Raw genomic sequence first — 19083 nt, forward strand, 5'->3', positions numbered from 1 at the left:
CACTTCTGTAAGGTCTGGAGGCTGGAAGGCAGGACTGGAATCCCTCTCATGCCCACCAAAGACCAACATGTTGTCATTTTTGAGGGTCTGGCTCAAGAAAGCAGGTTTACCTTGCCCTGGCCTAGCCCAGGCTGCCAAGCACGTCCACTGTGAGCCAAATGCTTATAAAGACTAGGGCCAAGAAGACTTGGGTAGGGACCAGCAAGAGGCTTCCTGGGTGGGTGCTAAAGCCTGAGCCCTGAATCATCCTCCTGCTCCCTGGTTCCCCAGTTTCTGGCCCTGAGTGCCACAAACGACCAGGAGACAGTGGGGGTGGGGGTGTGTGCTCAAAGTGGGATAAAGACAAGGGGGAAGATGAAAAAAGTAGAAAGTCATGACTAATAAGAACTTTACACCTGAGTTTTTTAGGAGAAAATTGGATTCTTGTGGGGAAAGCAAGCACCAGGGTCAGTGCTGCTGCTGCTGCTGCTGCTGCTGCTAAGTCACTTTAGTCGTGTCCGACTCTGTGCGACCCCATAGACGGCAGCCCACCAGGCTCCCCCGTCCCTGGGATTCTCCAGGCAAGAATGCTGGAGTGGGTTGCCATTTCCTTCTCCAATGCATGAAAGTGAAAAGTAAAAGTGAAGTCGCTCAGTCCTGTTCGACCCTCAGCGACCCCACGGACTGCAGCCTTCCAGGCTCCTCTGTCCATGGGATTTTCCAGGCAAGAGTACTGGAGTGGGGTGCCATTGCCTTCTCCGCCAGGGTCAGTGAGGCCAGAATAAAAATGTACCTGGAACATATAGAAGAGAAAGAGGCTGTATTCATTCTGGAGGGACAAAGTCCATGGGAATCGGCCAAGGATGCTGGGTCCCTAAGTGGCTCCACATCGCACCTTCACACCTGGGTCCCTAACATTCTCTGCACCCACTATGAAGACAGGACAAAAGGAAGCTCTCACCGCCCTGCCTCAGTTAGGCCTCCCTCAGTATCTGAAGGGGTTGGCACGTGGCGCTAGTGGTAAAAAACCCATCTGCCAATGCAGGAAACATAAAGTGATGCGGGTTGGATCCCTGGGTCCGGAAGCCCCCCTGGAGAAGAAAATGGCAACCCGCTTCAGTATTCTTGCCTGGAGAATCCCTGGGACAGAGGAGCCTGGTGGGACACGACTGAAGCGACTTAACATGCATAGCATGCAGTATCTGATGTGTATGTGTTTGTGGGGGGGGTGTCCTAACCCAGCCATGTTTGACACGAGGTTGGGGGTGGGGTGAGGAGCAAGTCTCTCAGCTGTTACTTTTCCAAGTTTTAGGCAACCTGGGGAAACTCTGGTCATTTATTGAAGGACTGCGCTCAAATCAGGTAGCAATCAGAAACTGAAGACTGACTGGGCTGCACTGGGTCCAGAGAAGCCCACTCTCCAGGAATGTCCCAGCGCAGCCACCCAGGTCGACCTTCCAGGGCTCGGCCCAAGGTCTTCCCCAGGTCCCAGCCCACAAAAGCAGGGACTTTCTCCTCCGTTTGGAAGACTGACACACTCCCTCTTCCTTCAAGCTCCCCCAAAGTCCCGGCGACCTCGGGGAGTGTCCTCGTCCTGCTCCCTTCAACCCCGAGGCCCCTGACCTCCTCGGGAGGAGAAACTCGGGCACATCCGTCCTCTCGGCTTCCCCCAGGCCGGGGCCCCTTTATCTCCCTCGCAGCTGCGCTCGGGCCGGGAGGCGCGGCTCTTCCCCACAGCCGGCTCTTCGGCGGCTCGCAGGTTCGGGCTAGTCTGGGGCGGAGACTGGGAACGCCTGAATGTGGTGAGGAGGGCGGGGACACGGGCCCATCTTTAAAGGCCCGGGACCGGCCCTGAGGCTCCTCGACACCTGCCGGCGGCCCCGGGCGGCCTCGAGAAGCGCGCACGGACCCGGCTCCCCTCGCTTCAGCAGCCGGGGTGGCCATGGGCCGCTACCGCATCCTCGTGGCCACCGGGGCCTCGCTCTTCGCCGGCTCGCACAACCGCGTGCAGCTGTGGCTGGTCGGGGCGCGCGGGGAAACGGAGCTGGAGCTGCAGCTGCGGCCGGCGCGGGGCCAGGTCAGCGGGCGAGCTGGGACGCGGGAGGCCGGCGAGGGGGCGGGATAGGGGGCGAAACGACGGCAGGACCATGTCCTCTGGGGCTTTCAGGTGTTGGGCCGCCGGTGCCTGGGCGGAGAGGATTGGGAGCCAGGGTCCAGGCAGGGTGCACACCCTTCTCCCTCCCCGACGGCCCTGGTCCTCACAGCTTCCAACTCCTTCAAGTGACCCGTGCCAGTGTCAGTATAGGATCTGAAGTCAAGCGGGATGCTCCTAGTAAGGAGGGCGCGGGGGGAGCTCAGTTAAATGACCGATTGAGGTGCTGATGCTAGGACATCAATTCAAGACACTGCGGGCCACGCGCCGGGCTCCCTCATTCTGCCGGTGCGATAGGGGTGAGACCCACCGCGCAAGCGTCCGGAGGCAGAACGAGGAATGCTGTATTGAGAGGCCTGGCCAACCGAGGCTACACAAAGGTCCCCTCCTCTCTTATCTCCACCGCATTACTTACCCCCCACCCACCCCGGCAAAACGGCCTTTCCTGGAACCCTGCTACTGTCTCTGGGTTCTGGTCCCACAGAAGGAGGAGTTTGAACACGAAGTTCCGGAGGACCTGGGGCCGTTGCAGTTCGTGAAGTTGCGCAAACACCACTCCCTGGTGGAGGACGCGTGGTTCTGCGACCGCATCACGGTGCGGGGCCCTGGAGCCTGCGAGGAGGCCGCGTTCCCGTGCTACCGCTGGGTGCAGGGTGACGGCGTGCTGTGCCTGCCAGAGGCCACCGGTGAGGGGCAGTGTCGGAAGGAGGGGTGCACGGTCCTGGAGAACAGATGGGAAAGGGTGGGATGGGGAGCTGAGGAAGGTCAGAGGGCCTTGAGGAAAGTGAGCGTTCAGCAAGTGTGGAGAAGGCAGGACACTGGAAAGTTATAAAATGCCAAATTTATACACAGGAAAAAAAAGGCTGCAAGTGGAGCTGGACAGGGACATAAGTTCAGGTGTAGATCCCACCCTCCAAGAAGATGAGGGCAGGGGATGGGAGTCGCAGCAATGATGGGAAACAGAAGTGCCGAAGTAAAAGCAGAAAGGAGATCTGTATGGGATGAAGAACGAGTTGGGGCAGGGCAGGTACAGGCAGCATGTGGAATAGTGGATGGAGGCAACCCTGAGAGGAGACAGCTATGGGAAATAATAAACAATGTGACTTGGAGAGCTGGTTTGGTTGGAAAAACATGGAAGCAAACCATGAGGGACAGGGTGCACACTGACAGCGGGTGGGGGTGAATGAGGACAGCCAATACAGAATCTATTACCATGGGAAATAGTAAGAGAGATGATCACAGAGGAAAATGCAGGCCAGGGCAAGTAAGGATAGAAAGACATCACTTTGACACCAGTGAGCAAATATGCAGCTAAGAGCAGGAACAAGGTGATAATAGACTCTGAGGGTCTCAACAGAGTGAAATCAGAGAAAGAAAGCAAAGAGCTGTTCCCCATAGCTTTCCAAAGACGGCTGAGGTGTGGTAGGTGAGGTTCAGCACATATGAAATTAACCAAGGCAATATACAGAAGAAAACAGGTAAGGGCATATGGGTGACTAAGACTTAACCCCCTGCCTTTTTTTTTTTTTTTTGGCTACACTGCTCAGCATGTGGGATTTTAGTTCCCCAACCAGGGATTGAACCTGTGCCCCCTGCAATGGACTTGCAGAGTCTTAACCACTGGACTGCAAGGGATTCACAAGACTTTATCACCTTAATTACAGTGATTTTTCCAACAATAGATACTGATGAAATAGGATCAAGTGGGGAAAGGCGAGTTAATGGACAAGAAAAGATGTCAAACGTGAGACTGTCTCAAGGCAAGAGATGAGGGTTGAGATTAACAAAACCCAGAGTACACAGTTGGCAATGACAAAGTAAATGTGTCTCAGAAATCAATGGAGTGATGCAAGGCCAGAGATAAAAGCAACAGAGCAGGGCCCATGACTGCTGAAAGGAAGATGAAGACAAGCGGGGGAGAGCCCAGGACCACAAAGACTGTGGCCAATTGTCTTAACATCTCCACAGCCCGCCTGGCAGGAAACAATGCATTGGACGTGTTCCAGAGACATCGAGAGAAGGAGCTGAAAGAAAGACATAAGATATACCGGTGACCACCCACCCACAGGGCCTCTCAGTGGTATCCCCCTTCCCTGACCCCACCCCCACTACTGACCTGGGCAACCTTCCTGAAGCCTTGTCCCCACTTCCTAGCTGGGCCACCTGGAAGGAAGGGTTACCTCTGACAATAGCTGCAGGCTCTGAAGACGATCTACCTGCAAATATGAGATTCCACGAGGAGAAGAGGCTGGACTTTGAGTGGACACTGAAGGCGGGGTGAGAACAGGCTTGGAATTCAGAGTGGCGAAAGGGCCGGGAGGTCTAAAAAATGGTGGTAGATGGTGAGGGGCTGAGGGATGGGCAAGTGGGTTCATGCCCTGATTCCTGTTCTAGGGCTCTGGAGATGGTCCTCAAACGTGTTTACACCCTCCTGAGCTCCTGGACCAGTCTGGAGGATTTTGATCTCATCTTCTGGGGCCAGAAGAGCCCCCTGGCTGGTCAGTGGTTCCCCATGTCTCTATAACCTGTTGATGGCCTCTCTTGGTGTCCCGACCTTCACACTCCACAGTCCCTCATAAGTGTTTCACAGATGAGACTATATTGTGCTGGGTCATTTCTCAGAGGCCTCAAGATGAAAAGATAGGGACTGGATATGGGGTGGTCACATGCCTACATTGCTGGGGTAGGGCCTGGAGGAGGGACATCCCGACCGTGTAAACCTCCTCCTCCACTCCACTCCATCCTGACCCCACAGAGAAGGTTCACCAGTGCTGGCGGGACGATGAGTTGTTTGGCTACCAGTTTCTCAATGGCGCCAACCCCATGCTGTTGAGACGCTGCACCTCTCTGCCCTCCCGGCTGGTGCTGCCCTCGGGGATGGAGGAGCTACGGGCCCAGCTGGAGAGAGAACTCCAGGTATCCCTCCCACCCTGCGCTGTTCTCACCTTGGCAGTGCAGCCAGAAGTGGTGAAGGGGAAGGACCAAAGATGAGTTGAGGAAGGGAGGCTGTGGTAACACTTGGTCCAGACTCCAGTGCTGGAAAAAACTAGAGGTGATACAGTATGTAGGGAAAACTCTGAGGAGCTCCCAGCATGGAGGAGAAACAGGATGGAGCCCCAGGGCACAGACAGGGCCAGTGGTGTTACAAGGGACAATGTCGTCTCCTGGTTGACATCAGTGCCCTGGACACCAGTGTCCAAAGGGAGGAAGAAAGATGGAAAATGTGCCATCAGGGGGGTAGAACTGTGGGGGAGAACTGTGGAGGTTACTTGGGTTTGGAGGAGGTGAGCTGCAATATGAGGATGATGAGCAAGGCCAGATGTGAGCATGTCATGGGCATGTGTGCACTGGACTGGGCAGCAGTGCTGGCAGGGCAACCTCTGCGGATGCCTTGACACAGGAGGTGAGTTTTGGAGGAGTGAAAGAGCGTTTGCTGAGCTGGTGACAGCTGAACACAGGGAGCAGATCACTGCAGGATGGTGGGGTAGGGGCCTGGCCATCTGGACAAGGGGCCAGTGTGCACACTGGACTGGGCAGACCCATTCTGAAACCGGACCTGCACAAGACATCTACCTTCATTAGGCTGTTTGTCACTTAAAATGAGAGGAATCAGGCCAGATGCTCTGGTTCTGCCAATAAGACTCCGTAACTGACACAGGATGATGGCAAGAATCAAGATAAATGTCTTGAAATGTCTTCCCCCTTTGCCCCTGCCCTCTTGGGTTAGACTTTAAACTCAAAGGATGGATACATTCCTCCTTTCCCCAGAACGGTTCCCTGTTTGAGGCTGATTTCATCCTCCTGGACGGAATTCCAGCCAATGTGATCCGAGGAGAGAAGCAGTACCTGGCTGCCCCCCTCGTCATGCTCAAGATGGACCCCAGTGGGAAGCTGCTACCCATGGTCATCCAGGTGAGGTGCCCCAGGCACCCCCTCCCAACTCTGCTGCTGTTCACCTCCACCTCTGCACCTGATGACCCAGCCCCCTGGTTCTTGGCTCCCAAGCTCCATCCTCACACAGTGAGACCTGTCCTCATGTCACTCTGCTTACAGCCCGGTTTTTCCTGACTCGCCCAACTGGAAGGACTTGTTCAAGAGTCATAATGGCCTTTTGGAGTTCTCATCCTATACCCAGTGGTTCTTGAACTGCAGTGTGCCTCAGAATGACCTAGAGGACTTGTTAAAACACAGTTTGCTGGGTCCCAGCCTGAGACTTTCTGATACAGTCCATCTGGGATGGGGACCGAGAATTTGCTTTTCTAAATTCCAAAGTGACGTGGATGCTTCAAGACTGGGAACACATTTTAAGAGTCACTAATTAATCCCTCAGTCCACTCTCTTTTCTCCCACTGTTCTCAATAGTCAGTTTAACAAACCCTGTCAATTATCTCATACACCCAGCTTCCCCTTCCATCCCCCACCATAACTCAGACCCCCATCACATTTCTCCCAAACCACCATCAGGACCTCCTCACTGGACTCCCTGCTTCAGATCCCCTGCATTCACCCTGAAGACCATGATGGGTGCACGGTGCCACAACAGTGAGAGGCAGGGTGGAAGGGGCCTCATTCTTCCTCCTCCTAATCCTCTAGATTACAACCTCCTGGATGGCAAAAATCGTACTTACTCATCTGTTTCCCCAAGATGGCTGACCATAAGGTCACACATAAAGTGGGAATTAAATGAAGGCTTAATTTCTTTTTCCCAGATCCAGCCTCCCAGCCCCATCTCCCCGACCCCCCCATTGTTCCTGCCCTCGGATCCTCCACTTGCCTGGCTCCTGGCAAAGACCTGGGTCCGAAATTCAGATTTCCAACTGCATCAGCTCCAGTACCATCTGCTCAACACCCATCTGCTGGCTGAGGTCATCGCTGTGGCCACCATGAGGTGCCTCCCAGGGCTGCACCCTGTCTTCAAGGTACCACCTCTACCCTCCACGTCCTACTTCATTCAGACCCCAAAGAAAGGAAAGAGGCCAATATCATATGATACTGCATGTGTGCATGCTAAGTTGCTTTAGTCATTTCTGACTCTTGGCAGCCCTATGGACTGTAGCCCGCCAGGCTCCTCTGTCCATGGGATTCTCCAGGCAAGAATACTGGAGTGGGTTGCCATGCCCTCCTCTGGGGGATTTTCCTGAACCAGGGATCGAACCAGGACTTTTACACCTCCTGCACTGGCAGGCAGGTTCTTTATCACTAGCACCACCTGGGAAGCCTCATCATATGATATTATAGCAGCAAAAAAATTTTATCACTTTGTAAAAGATGGGAGAACAGAAGAAAGAAAGACTGTATCAATATTTTGAGACTTGTGTTTTAATTGAGTCACTTAACATTTCTTCAGGACATATTACAAAGGAACCCTCTGAGATTCTCAGATCTGACAATCTAGCAATGGGCCCAGAGTATAGCCAGAATATTGCCAGTAAAACAAAAGCCTTGTTCTTGCCTTAGTAGACTTATGATTTAGCCAGAAAGTTCTTATGGGCACCACCACGTGAACAATACCTGGACCTAGAATTTGAAGTCACGAGACAGCTGGTAAACACTAGAATACTGATAGAGAACGTTCCACCCCAATTGAGAGTGCTAAGTAGGAACAGAGCAAGAGGCGAGGAGAGTGGCCTAACAGGGTGCTTATCCCAGCCCAGGAGAGAAATGGAGAAAGACATGTGTTGGCAAGGTGGTGACAGAATTAAAAAAAAAAATCAAGGACTTCCCTGGCCATCCACTGGTTAAGACACCACACTTCCAATGCAGGGGGTACAGGTTCGATCCCTGGTCTGGGAATTAAGATCCCACATGCCACGTGGCTCAGCTAAAAAAAATAATAATCATCAGACTTGGGGAAGGGAAGCAACAGTAGCTGCAGCAAGCCTGGGTATCAGAGCACAGACAGAAAAGTCAGAGGTCTAAGCTTCTACAACACTCAGGAGCCTAAGGGTGGTTGTGGGAGACTGATCTAGAAATCCTGTAATTTTATAAAAGAGTGAGCTCAGCATCTACTGCTCAGCTGACAGCAGCAACATAAGGCTCATGCTTGCTTAAAAATGTCCTCAAAATCTTGATGACATTTTAGATATAGAGAACAAGGCAAAAGGGACAAAACTGTATATGAATATATGCATATGAAACAAGTATATGAACCAGAGCAATTGTCAGAAACAGGAAAGCCAGGAAAGAAGCCAGCTGGGAAGCGAAGATGAGATTGTTTGAGGTTCATGGAATCAGAAGTGTTGGCAGGACACACAGGTGAGGACCTTGCAGGGAGAAGGACTGAACTGTACTTCAGCCGGGGGCCTGCCAGGTCCTTTAAAGCCTGGCCAGCAGTAGCTGTGGCCTCTCGGGAGGCTGGGGTGGCACCGACAAGACGGTGTCCAGTGTGATGAGCAGAATCTTGGATTTTACTCATCTCATGGTGCTCCTACACCACTATCTTCTGCTCACCTTGGATAGGCTAAGCCTCTTTTCACACTGAAAATATCCCCCCTTTACGAGTTGAGCCCTGTGCCCACCTGTCTCCACTCCCAGAGCAACATCATGTCAAAGAGCTGCACTGTTATCAGCACACAGAGGAGAGCCAAGCTGGCCAATGTCCCAGAGGTGATCTGTGCAGGCTCTGGATTCAGACTGCCAAGGCCTGAATCCTGAGTCCTAACCTTTGTACAGGTGTGAGTTCAGTGTCCTCATGTCTAAAAGGAGACAAAAGGAACACCATGGTGGGGCTGCTAAAGGATAAAATGACCTAATAGCATGACACAGGCTAAAAGCTAGAAAAAAATTAGTTCTTGCAATTTTTATTATTATTACCTTTTTTGGAGGGGCTGTGCTGGGTCTTCATTGCTGTGCACAGGCTCCCTCTAATTGTGGTGAGTGGGGGCTACTTTCTAGTTACGGTGCGTGGGCTTCTCACTGCAGTGGCTTCTCTTGTTGTGGAGGACGGGCTCTAGGGCAAGTGGGCTTCAGCAGCTGCAGCTTGTGGGCTCTAGAGCTCAGGCTCAGTAGTTGGCATATGGCTTAGTTGTCCCCCTGGCATGTAGGATCTTAGTTCTTGGACCAGGGATCAAACCAGTGTCCCCTGAATCGGCAGGCGGATTGTTAGCCACAGGACCATCGAGGAGGTCCCGATTATTATTAAGAATTGTTTGTCCTCAGGCTTCTCCTCTCAAGTGGATGTTGGGCTTTCTATGACACTCAGCAACTTTCATGAACTTTCTGAAGTTTCAGTCCAGTGTGAGCTGCTTTGGCCTTCTGACCCCATAGTTCTCTCTGGCTCATTCTGAAGTCTCCAGCAACAACTACTTAGATAAATATCAACCCTTTGTGAAATCTGTACATAAACTGGGTGGAAATGAAAACAAAAAGGTCTGAGATAAAAAGAAATGCATGGAAGATCAGATGGCCTTTTTTAATAGCTAAGGAAAAGCTATTTCTTGAAAAGCTTGCAAAATAGAGGGAGTCTAACTGCCTAATTTGGGGTGGGAGGAGATTTGATGACAGCCTCTCTGCCCTGGTGGCTCAGCTGGGAAAGAATCCGCCTGCAATGCAGGAGACCTGGGTTCGATCCCTGGGTTGGGAAGATCCCATGGAGAAGGGAACAGCGACCCACTCCAGTATTCAGGCCTGGAGAATTCCATGGACTGTATAGACCGTGAGGTTGCAAAGAGTCAGACATGACTGAGTGACTTTCACTTCACCTCTGCTGCTTACACAGGTGGCACAGTATGGCTCCTCCTCACTGAAGGTACCCAACTCTACCCCTCAAAACCTGACAATGAAGCAACCAGGGGATGGAGGTGTGACTTTGGAAATAAGTAGAGAGACTAATTTAAGCTGTGAGGATGACAGAGTATAAAAGCAAATCAGCCGTGGAGTAGGAAATGGCAACCCACTCCAGTATTCTTGCCTGGAAAATCCCATGGACAGAGGAGCCAGGTGGGCTATGGTCCATGGGGTCGAAAAGAGTTAGACATGACTAAGTGACTGAGCACATCAGCACATACTATGATTTAAAATGGTTGTTTTCTTTTGTATTCCTACCAGAAGAGTCTGGGACTTCCAATGCTTCCATATCCTTACCAATATGTTTAGTCTCTTTAAACTTTTGACCTTTTTAATAAATGTGTAGTATTAAAAAAAAAAAGCAAATTAGGGACCCTGGTGGTCCAGTGGTTAAGACTCCATGCTTACAATGCAGGGGCTGCAGGTTTGATCCCTGGTCAGGGAACTAAGATCCCACATGCCACACAGCCAAAGAGGGGAAGAAAAAAAGTAAAAGCAAATCAAAAGGGGCTGATTCTCAAAGGCCACCTACACTCCAGGTGGAAATCATCAAGATAAATAACAGCTGCTATTCAAGGGCATCACTCATGTAAGCATCACTGTAGCCTCCTGAGACAAAAGGCAAAAGACCCTATAATCAGCTGCTGTTATCACATGAGGATAGGAGGTGAGAAAGGTCAACACTTAGAGGCTCCTGTACCTTGGACAAATATAAAATGACTGCTGAAGTGAAACCCAGGTCAGTGTGGCTGGAGAGAATGACGACTCACAGAGGTGACAAGATCATAAGATGGTGTGATCATGGAAACAGGAAGAGACCAGCCTGTCAAGGGAGGAAAGCGTCAAGAGAAGAGAAGGCCATCATGCTGCCTACAAGGAAGGACCTGAGCATGTCCCCCATAATCGACCCCCTCTATTCTCCCCCTTCCCAGCTCCTGATGCCACACATCCGCTACACGATGGAAATCAACACCAGGGCACGGACTCAGCTCATCTCAGACGGAGGCATATTTGATAAAGTGAGTAGGGCTGTATCACTGTCTGACTTTCTACCATCTCTTGCCACTTTCAAGATCCCAGACCAACCTGGATGAATGTCCTGACCCTTAAACCTATGAGCCCTTTATATCCATGTCTCTAAAATGTGAAAATGCCACATCTGAAAACCCTTTATATACTGTGCACTGGCTTCTTCCTCAAGGCCTTGCATCTCTCTTGTCCCAGGCAGTGAGCACCGGTGGAGGGGGCCATGTGCACTTGCTCCGCCGGGCCCTGGCTCAGCTGACCTACCGCTCCCTCTGTCCTCTTGACGATCTGGCTGATCGCCGCCTGCTGGGAACCCCGGGTGCTCTCTACGCCTGTGATGCTTTACGGCTCTGGGAAATCACTGCCCGGTGGGTGAGGGAGAAGCCAAGAAATGAGTCGGTGCGGGGGTGAGGTGGGGAGAAGGCGAGTGGGGCTCTGGTCCCAAGGTCAGCATGGGGCAGAAGGAACATGAAAACAAGAAGGTCCAGGCAGGAAAAGCAGAGGAAGGGATCCTGGGGAGAGATGAGGAAGCGTGAGGAGTCAGTGGGTGGGGTCTGAGGAGCAGACTGGGGACAGAGAGCATAGATTGGGAAAGCTGTGGATGCAAAGACTGAGGGATCTGGACAAATCAGCAGTTTTGTTAGAAAGAAAGGCTTTCAACAATGTCTGGGAATGCCTAGAACTAAGGACCCATGTGTCCTTCCTCTCTAGGCTAGTTTGTAGAAACAGCTAGGAGTGACCCAAAAGGCAGGCCTAGAAGACTCTATACCCAGACACAGCAACAGTAAGCTGGCCAGAGACCATGGAAAAGTGTAGAGGTCAGAAGCCAGAGCCTTCTCCTCTTAAGGAGCTCACCTCCCTTCTCCCCGGGGCAGGTATGTGGAGGGGATTGTCCACCTCTTCTACCATGGGGACGACGTTGTAAAAGGGGACCCTGAGCTGCAGGCCTGGTGTCGGGAGATCACTGAGGTGGGGCTGCGCCAGGCCCAGGAGCGAGGTGAGATCCCTCCCAGAGATGGGAGCTCCTCAGACACTCTGCCCAGAGCAGAGTCTGAGTTCAGAACCCCGCCCGCTCATCACACCCCCTGCCCTCCACACTTCAAACACCTGAATACCATTTCCACCTCCTAAGACTCAGGACAATTCCCAATGCCCAAGGATCGGCCTCCTCAGAGACCCTGGCCATCATCCTTCACTTTCACCCCCTCCCCTAACTTGCCACAGCATGGCACCCCCCAGGAACAGTGGGGGATCTTCCCAAGCCCTGCTGGGGCTCACGTTCTCTCCTCGTGGCTGTCTATTCCTTCCTGAGGACATAAATGGGAACAGTTGTCCACCAAAGTCCATGATGACCCCTTCTGTTTTCCCTCTTCTTCTCCTGCCTCCCACTGTCCAGCACACACAGAGAAAGTCCAGGCCAACTGCACAATGACCACAGTGCAAGGTCATTTCTAGATGTAAACACAACGCTCTACAGGCTTTGTATCAACCCTGAAGTCAGTGCCCCCTTGAGGCTCATGTCGCTTTGGCTGATCCAGCCTCCCCCACAATCAAGTCACTGCCTTTAGCACCCCTACTGGCATTCTATCCTCTGGGGAAGAAGCAGCCTTTCTTGGCTCTTCCTGGCTTCCTCCTCCTCTAACACACACAGGCCAGCATGGCCTGCTCCAAATCCTCCTTCCGTCCCTGTCCCTCACATTTCACACTGACATCTCTGCCTCTGTGAGGTAACTACAGATATTTACTGGGAAGCTGCTATGGCCAGCCTCTGGGGGTGCTGTGAGCACTAGCCTGACACTTGCCCTCAAGAGGGAGTGTCCCTCTGGAGCATCAGTGGCTGCACCACCCCCCTTCCAGGGGTGGTGGGTCCCTTCCAGGACCAAACTTTCTCTAGTACATCTGAGTCTGTCCCCTGGGCTCCACAGGCTCCCGGGAGACCCCCTCCTCCTCTCCTTGGCCATCTTTTCCCCACCCAGCATCTACATTTGGAAAATGAAAATAAACATCCACATGTCAACTTTAGCCTCCAATAAGTGCTTCTCATTCTCTTTTCATCCACTCTCCCTCAATTCTCACAGCTCACCTTTGCCTCATTTTCTCAGAAGACTTTTTAGAAAAAAATGTGCTAAAATAAAAACAAACCTGAGATTAGCAGTTAGGAACCCAAGTTCAAGGTCAGCCTCTGCCTTTTCCCAATTACCACAGTCCTGTTGTTTGTTTAGCCGCTCAGTCGTGTCCAACTCTTATGAGATGGCCCAGACTGTAGCTCACCAGGCTCCTCTGTCCATGGGATTTCCCAGGCAAGGATACTGGAGTGGGTTGACATTTCCTTCACCATGGGATCTTCCCCACCCAGTGAACTGAACCCATGAACCCACACCTGCATCAGCAGGTGGATTTTTTATCACTGAGCCACCAGGAAAGCTCTACAAGCAGTTTAATCTCTTTTGTCTTTGATTTTTTTTTAATCTATAAAAAGGGAGTGATTACATTTGTTCACCTTAACTGACAGGATTACTGGGTCTCTGAGCCCCACCTCCACCATAAATTGAGTGGCTTGAACATAATCTTTGCAGAAAGCCTCTCTTGCCTGTGACATTGTAAATCTATAACTTTGCTTATCTTTCATATTATAAATTAGACACCTGCAATTCCCTGTCTGCAAACAGAAGGAAACATCCCTAAATTCTCAACCACTTTTTGAGGCAAAGGGTTTCTGATCACTCAAACCTTTTCAGCTCCCCCGCCACCCTTCCAAAATAATAATAATTGCTTATTGGAAGACTTGTTCCATACCAGGTGATTAACTCATTTATAAAATAGGTATCACTCACATTTTACAGGTCAAGAAATTGAGGTTCAGAGAGGTTAAGTAACCCAACTGTACTACTTGAGTCTGAGTTGAAGCCCATGTCTGATGCAAATATATTTGAATAAATGAACTAAACAAACATCCATCAATTCTAAAATCTAGACATCTGAAGACATCGGCCTTTATTTCTCTCCTCTCAGACTGCAGCCTCTAAATCCTGCTCCTTTTCTGCCCAGGCTTCCCTGTCTCCTTCCAGTCCCAGAATCAACTCTGCCATTTCCTTACCATGTGTGTCTTCACGTGCACTGCTCAGCATGGGGCCATCAACCAGGGCCAGGTATGGAGTGCTGAAAGCCCAGACCCCTGAAGGCAAGTGTTTGGACTTGGGATGCCCATGGGAGAGATGGGGGTTCAAACCCTAAGTACTAGGATCCTAGGGTTGCAGTTTCTTCCCCCAGCTGGACTGGTATGCCTGGGTCCCTAATGCCCCTTGCACAATGCGGATGCCCCCACCCACCACTAAGGAAGATGTGACAATGGCCACAGTGATGGGCTCACTACCTGATGTCCGACAAGCCTGTCTTCAAATGGCCATCACATGGCATCTGGGTCGCCGTCAGCCAGACATGGTAAGAGAGGACTCTGGGGAAATGGAAATGACAGTTGGAAGGGAACAGCAGAGTAGGGCAAGGCTCTAGGTGTCTCTGCCTTTGAACTCAAAACTGACTAGATCCTTTGTTCTTTCTTAGGTGCCTCTGGGGCATCACAAAGAAAAGTATTTCTCAGACCCCAAGGCCAAATCTGTACTAAACCAATTCCAAACAGATCTGGAAAACTTGGAAAGGGAAATTACAGCCCGCAATGAGCAACTTGACCTGCCCTATGAATACCTAAAGCCCAGCCACATAGAGAACAGCGTCACTATTTGAGCTCTAGGGCGCCCCCCATAGGCAGACAGCAGATCAGCTCTGGGAATGACAATTCCATCTTGAGTTTCAGTTCAGTTCAGTTCAGTCCCTCAGTCGTGTCCGACTCTTGGCGACCCGTGAATTGCGGCACGCCAGGCCTCCCTGTCCATCACCAACTCCCGGAGTTCACTCAAACTCAAGTCCATCAAGTCGGTGATGCCATCCAGCCATCTCATCCTCTGTCATCCCCTTCTCCTCCTGCCCGCAATCCCTCCCAGCATCAGAGTCTTTTCCAATGAGTCAACTCTGTGTTGCTATTCAGTTGCTAAGTTGCATCTGACACTTTGCAACCCCCAGGACTGTAGCACACCACGCTTCTCTGTCCTCCATTATCTCCCAGAGTATGCTCAAATTCATCCTGCTGCTGAGGTTATTTCCTTTCCCAATTAAACCACCTACATCTGTATCCTATGAGCCCAAGGGCCTTTGCAGGCGTGCACGCTGAGTCACTCAGTCATGTTCAGCTCTTATGTGACCCCCATGGACTGGAGCCCACCAGGCAAGAATACTGGAGTGGGTCACCATTTCCTATTCCAGGGGATCTTTTCAATACAGGGATCAAACCTGTGTCTCCTGCATGGGCAGTTGGATTCTTTACCATTGCACCACCTGGGAAGCCCCTAAGGAAAGGGTCTGATAATATGTTAGGCTTTGGAGGCCACACTGACTCTTGTCACAGCTATTCAACACTCCTGTTGTAGCACAAAAGCAGCCACAGGCAATGTGTAAATGAATGTGACTATGTTCCAATAAAACTTTATTTATGGACAGTGAAATATGAACTTCTTGTGTCACAGAATATTCTCTGTTCAGTTTAGTAACTATTTTAAAATGCAAAAAACACAACAACAAAACCCTGTGGATTTTCGCCCTCAGGGGCAGTACCTGCACCAGGGTGCCCCTGAAGCAGCCTGAGGCACTGACCTTATCTGAGAAACATCCAGAGAATGTTGGGGGGTTGGGGGAGGTGGTAAGGGAGGGAGGGCGGGGAAGATTTCTTGGAGAAATCGACCACCTCAATTCATCCTCCTTTCCCAGAAGCTTGACTTCACGCTTAGTGGCCAACTTAAAAATTCCTGACTCTACCTTGGCAGCTTTCCCTCCACCCCTGTTTCTCCTATTCATACACCTACCCCCAAAGTCCCCGAATGAGAATGGTGCTTCTAAGGCAAAAGAAAACCTTTCACTCCAAAATGGTTTCCTTCCAAACAGTCTCAAACAAAAGAGACACAAAATACATGTCTGAAGGTCACTTCCTCAGGAGCTTCAGTGCCCTGGGGTCTCTAAGTGTTTCCCAGGTTCCAAGTTCTCTTTCAGGATCCTTTAAAGAACAATACATACAAAAAAAAGGGGGAAATATCACAAAGTTATGCTAACCACTGGCAGTGTCTATCTGGTTCTGGGGTCTTGGGATCAAAATGACCCCTCTCAATTATACTATGACCACTGTCCTCACTAGAAAAGGTACAAAAAACTCAGGGAAAAATTATGTTCTTCAAACACCACTATTCCCCTGAATAATGTCTATAGACCTGTTTCTCGCCAGTGCTGCTGCTGCTGAGTCGCTTCAGTCGTGTCCAACTCTCAATCCCTCCGTCCCTGGGATTCTCCAGGCAAGAGTACTGGAGTGGGGTGCCATTGCCTTCTCCGTTTCACCAGTGAGGTATACAAAATTTTTCTTTGGAAGGTACATAACCTATTCATATCTTTAAAATCTTGGACTCTATCGTGTTCAAAGTTTCCGTTTTCTCAGTTTACAGTAAGGAAGAAAAGTGACATTTCTGTGCACTTATTGCCTTCTCCAGCACACATGGCAGGCCCACTCACCTTAACAGTTTGTTCGTTGAGTCCGCTTCCCCTGGACTTTTCCTAACGCCCATATTTTTCCTGGATTTGGTATCCAAAACTCTTCAGTATTCCATGTTTGGTAACAAAACGTTACTTAAGGATCTCCAATGCCAAGAACTCTCAGCAATTTTAAAGCGTTCTAGCCACGACAGCACGCCTGGGCTTGGGAATGGGTTGCCATCTCCTTTTACCGTGTCAGAGGGTCTATTTCAAACGGTACGGATGAGTAGAGAGGAGACAGAAGCGTTCTCTCGGTGTAAATCTGTCTCAATTACCATTTTCCCACCGCAGGACACCACTCAAAACTAAGGTATCTGAGACCAAAATGACATAATCTCAATCCTCGGCTGCTGACAGCCCATCGCCAAGTTTACCTGGAGCTCCGCCAGAGATAAACGTTGTTCCAAAACCGGGCTACCCATTCTTCCTCGTCAGCTGACTTGACAAACTTGGTCACGTGACACCCTGGTTCCTCCCATTCCAAACTGGAGAGGGGGGTAGCCAAGAAATCGGAGGCCTTTGCTCCTACAAAACTCGCTCCCCAGTTATTGATCCATACTGGTCAATAGTGGACTCTAATTTCAGAAATACCGCCCTTCCCCTCGGAAGTCCCGAGAGGACCCGGAGGCGCCAGCGTTCTCCGCCTGGCGCCACCCCCCCCCAGGCCCGATGGTTGAGCCCGGAGGCCACGCCCCTCGGTCTCACTCCCAGCTCTACGTCCTCCGCAGCTCGAGCCCCCAAGTCCAGCTCTTTTTCAAGCTCCTACGACCTTCCTCTCACCGATTTCCTACCTGGCCCATATCTAGGCCATCCCCGACTCCTTTCTTCATGGCGTCGCTTCTGTGCTGTGGGCCCAAGCTGGCCGCCTGTGGCATCGTCCTCAGCGCCTGGGGAGTGATCATGTTGGTGAGGGGACTGCCGGGCGACAACCGGAGAGGAGAGGGCCTGAGGGGCTCAGTGTCGGAGGGCTGGAAGGCTAGGAGACTCCAGGCCTTGAAAAGCAGCAAACAGGCTGGAGGGGGTAGTTGATTAGCCTCTGGAGAATGAGACAGAACTGGATTGAGAAATGGGGGTTTGGAGGGGCGAGGGGAAGCTGGAGCTTGGAATGGGAGCCGGGGCTGGTAAATCTGGAGTACCCTCAAGGTAAAAGGAGACCTAGGTTCTTGAAAGATCCTTGAGCTGAATGGAGGGCAGTGGGGAGAGGGACCGCTTGTTCCCGAAATGGATAGCTAGGCCTTATTTCCTCAGGACTCTACCCGCTCCACTAAAGGGAGAAATAATATGGAGAAGTGCCGATTCCCTCTACCCCCGCCCCTTCGCCCTGTCCCATGATAATGACGCCTCCAGAGAGGAGGATAATCAGGGTTCCTGGGTTGTTCACTATTCCTGCCCTTGCCCCAACCACGTCTTCTCTGTGTCACCATTCAAGCTCTATTCCAGGTGACCGGAGTCCAGATCCGGGAACAACCATCCCTAATCCCAGCTCATTCTGGTAATTCCCAGACCCAGATGTTGTGGCAACATTCGAAGTGGGAGTTCAGGCAGCGACCAGGCCAGATGCCTGAGTTAAAACAACCTACCCTTTCTCTTTTTTTAGATAATGCTCGGAATCTTTTTCAATGTCCATTCTGCTGTGCTAATTGAGGACGTCCCCTTCACGGAGAAAGATTTTGAGTAAGTGGAGAGGCAGGGGATGTGGTCAGAATTGGGGGCGGGGGGAGGGGGCGGAGAATGGCAGGAGGCTAGACACTTGGGGCCCGGTGCCTGGGAAACTGGGTGCTCTCTCTAGCACCCAGGAACAGTCTTGGGAGTCAGACCTCAGAGACCATCCTAAACCCACCGTTTTAGATGTGGCTGTTAGTTTTACTGGACTTCTCTGTGCCTCCGTCCACCCCTGCAAAGTGGATGCTAATAACAAAACTCACCCCAAAGGGTTATGAAGATTGAATAAGATAATACACGTTAAAGCGTTTAGAACGGTACAGGGCACACAGTAAGTGCTCCCTAAATGTTGTATGCTGTTAATGTTTGATATTTCTCTGCCTAATCCCCACCCCTAGGAATGGCCCCCAGAACATATACAACCTTTACGAGCAAGTCAGCTACAACTGTTTCATCGCGGCGAGCCTTTACCTCCTCCTCGGAGGCTTCTCTTTCTGTCAAGTTCGGCTCAATAAGCGCAAGGAATACATGGTGCGCTAGAGTACGGTCGCGCTCCCCTCTCCAGCCCCCTCCTCTATTTAAAGATTCTCCTCACCAGGTCACAGCCCCCAGCCCCCCATTCTGGCGCCCTCTGCGGACTAGGTTTTCTTGGCGAGAGACTCAATCCCTTGTTCTCCAAACTCTGGCGCCCGGCTCCTGTGGAGGGAGGTTGGGGTTGGCCGTTCCCTGTCCCTCCGGCCCCCTCGCCTCGTCCCGTTCCACAATAAAGAGAAACTGCTCTCTTAAGACTCGTGTGTGTGTCTGGGTTAGGAGGCGGGTACCCGGGTTAGAGGTCGGCCTCCAAATAGGGA

General features: G+C 51.3%; 2 protein-coding genes and 1 long non-coding RNA gene across 9 annotated transcripts in view; 2 read left to right on the forward strand and 1 right to left on the reverse strand.

The window, feature by feature from the left end:
* LOC133232037 (uncharacterized) overlaps positions 1-17162 on the reverse strand; it is a 141591-nt gene extending 124429 nt beyond the window's left edge. For all 4 annotated transcript variants that reach the window (XR_009731286.1, XR_009731285.1, XR_009731284.1 and 1 more), the window contains exons 1-2: positions 16550-17162; positions 14316-14396 (exon numbers count right to left, since the gene is read on the reverse strand). This is a non-coding gene — a long non-coding RNA (uncharacterized LOC133232037). The remainder of the gene's footprint in view (positions 1-14315; positions 14397-16549) is intronic.
* Positions 1922-15504, forward strand: ALOX12 (arachidonate 12-lipoxygenase, 12S type). 4 transcript variants are annotated; one of them, XM_061390920.1, is made up of 14 exons: positions 1922-2056; positions 2616-2817; positions 4100-4181; positions 4286-4408; positions 4526-4629; positions 4887-5047; positions 5900-6043; positions 6841-7050; positions 10849-10935; positions 11141-11310; positions 11818-11939; positions 13991-14091; positions 14213-14383; positions 14504-15504. In XM_061390920.1, the coding sequence occupies exons 1-14, from the start codon at positions 1922-1924 to the stop codon at positions 14681-14683; spliced, it is 1992 nt and encodes a 663-aa protein (XP_061246904.1). In that variant the 3' UTR covers positions 14684-15504. The 4 variants fall into 4 exon arrangements, with proteins under 4 accessions (XP_061246904.1, XP_061246903.1, XP_061246905.1 ...); XM_061390919.1 differs by lacking the exon at positions 1922-2056 and having other exon boundaries at positions 2361-2817; XM_061390921.1 differs by lacking the exons at positions 1922-2056; positions 14213-14383 and having other exon boundaries at positions 2361-2817.
* Positions 17163-17262: 100 nt separating the features above from the next.
* RNASEK (ribonuclease K) lies at positions 17263-19018 on the forward strand. Its single transcript, XM_061390948.1, has 3 exons — positions 17263-17476; positions 18168-18244; positions 18631-19018. Exons 1-3 carry the CDS (start codon positions 17399-17401, stop codon positions 18770-18772), a joined length of 297 nt encoding a protein of 98 aa, XP_061246932.1. The 5' UTR covers positions 17263-17398; the 3' UTR covers positions 18773-19018.
* Positions 19019-19083: the final 65 nt, after the last annotated feature.

Source organism: Bos javanicus, chromosome 19, assembly GCF_032452875.1.
Source record: "Bos javanicus breed banteng chromosome 19, ARS-OSU_banteng_1.0, whole genome shotgun sequence".
Taxonomy (NCBI): domain Eukaryota; kingdom Metazoa; phylum Chordata; class Mammalia; order Artiodactyla; family Bovidae; genus Bos; species Bos javanicus.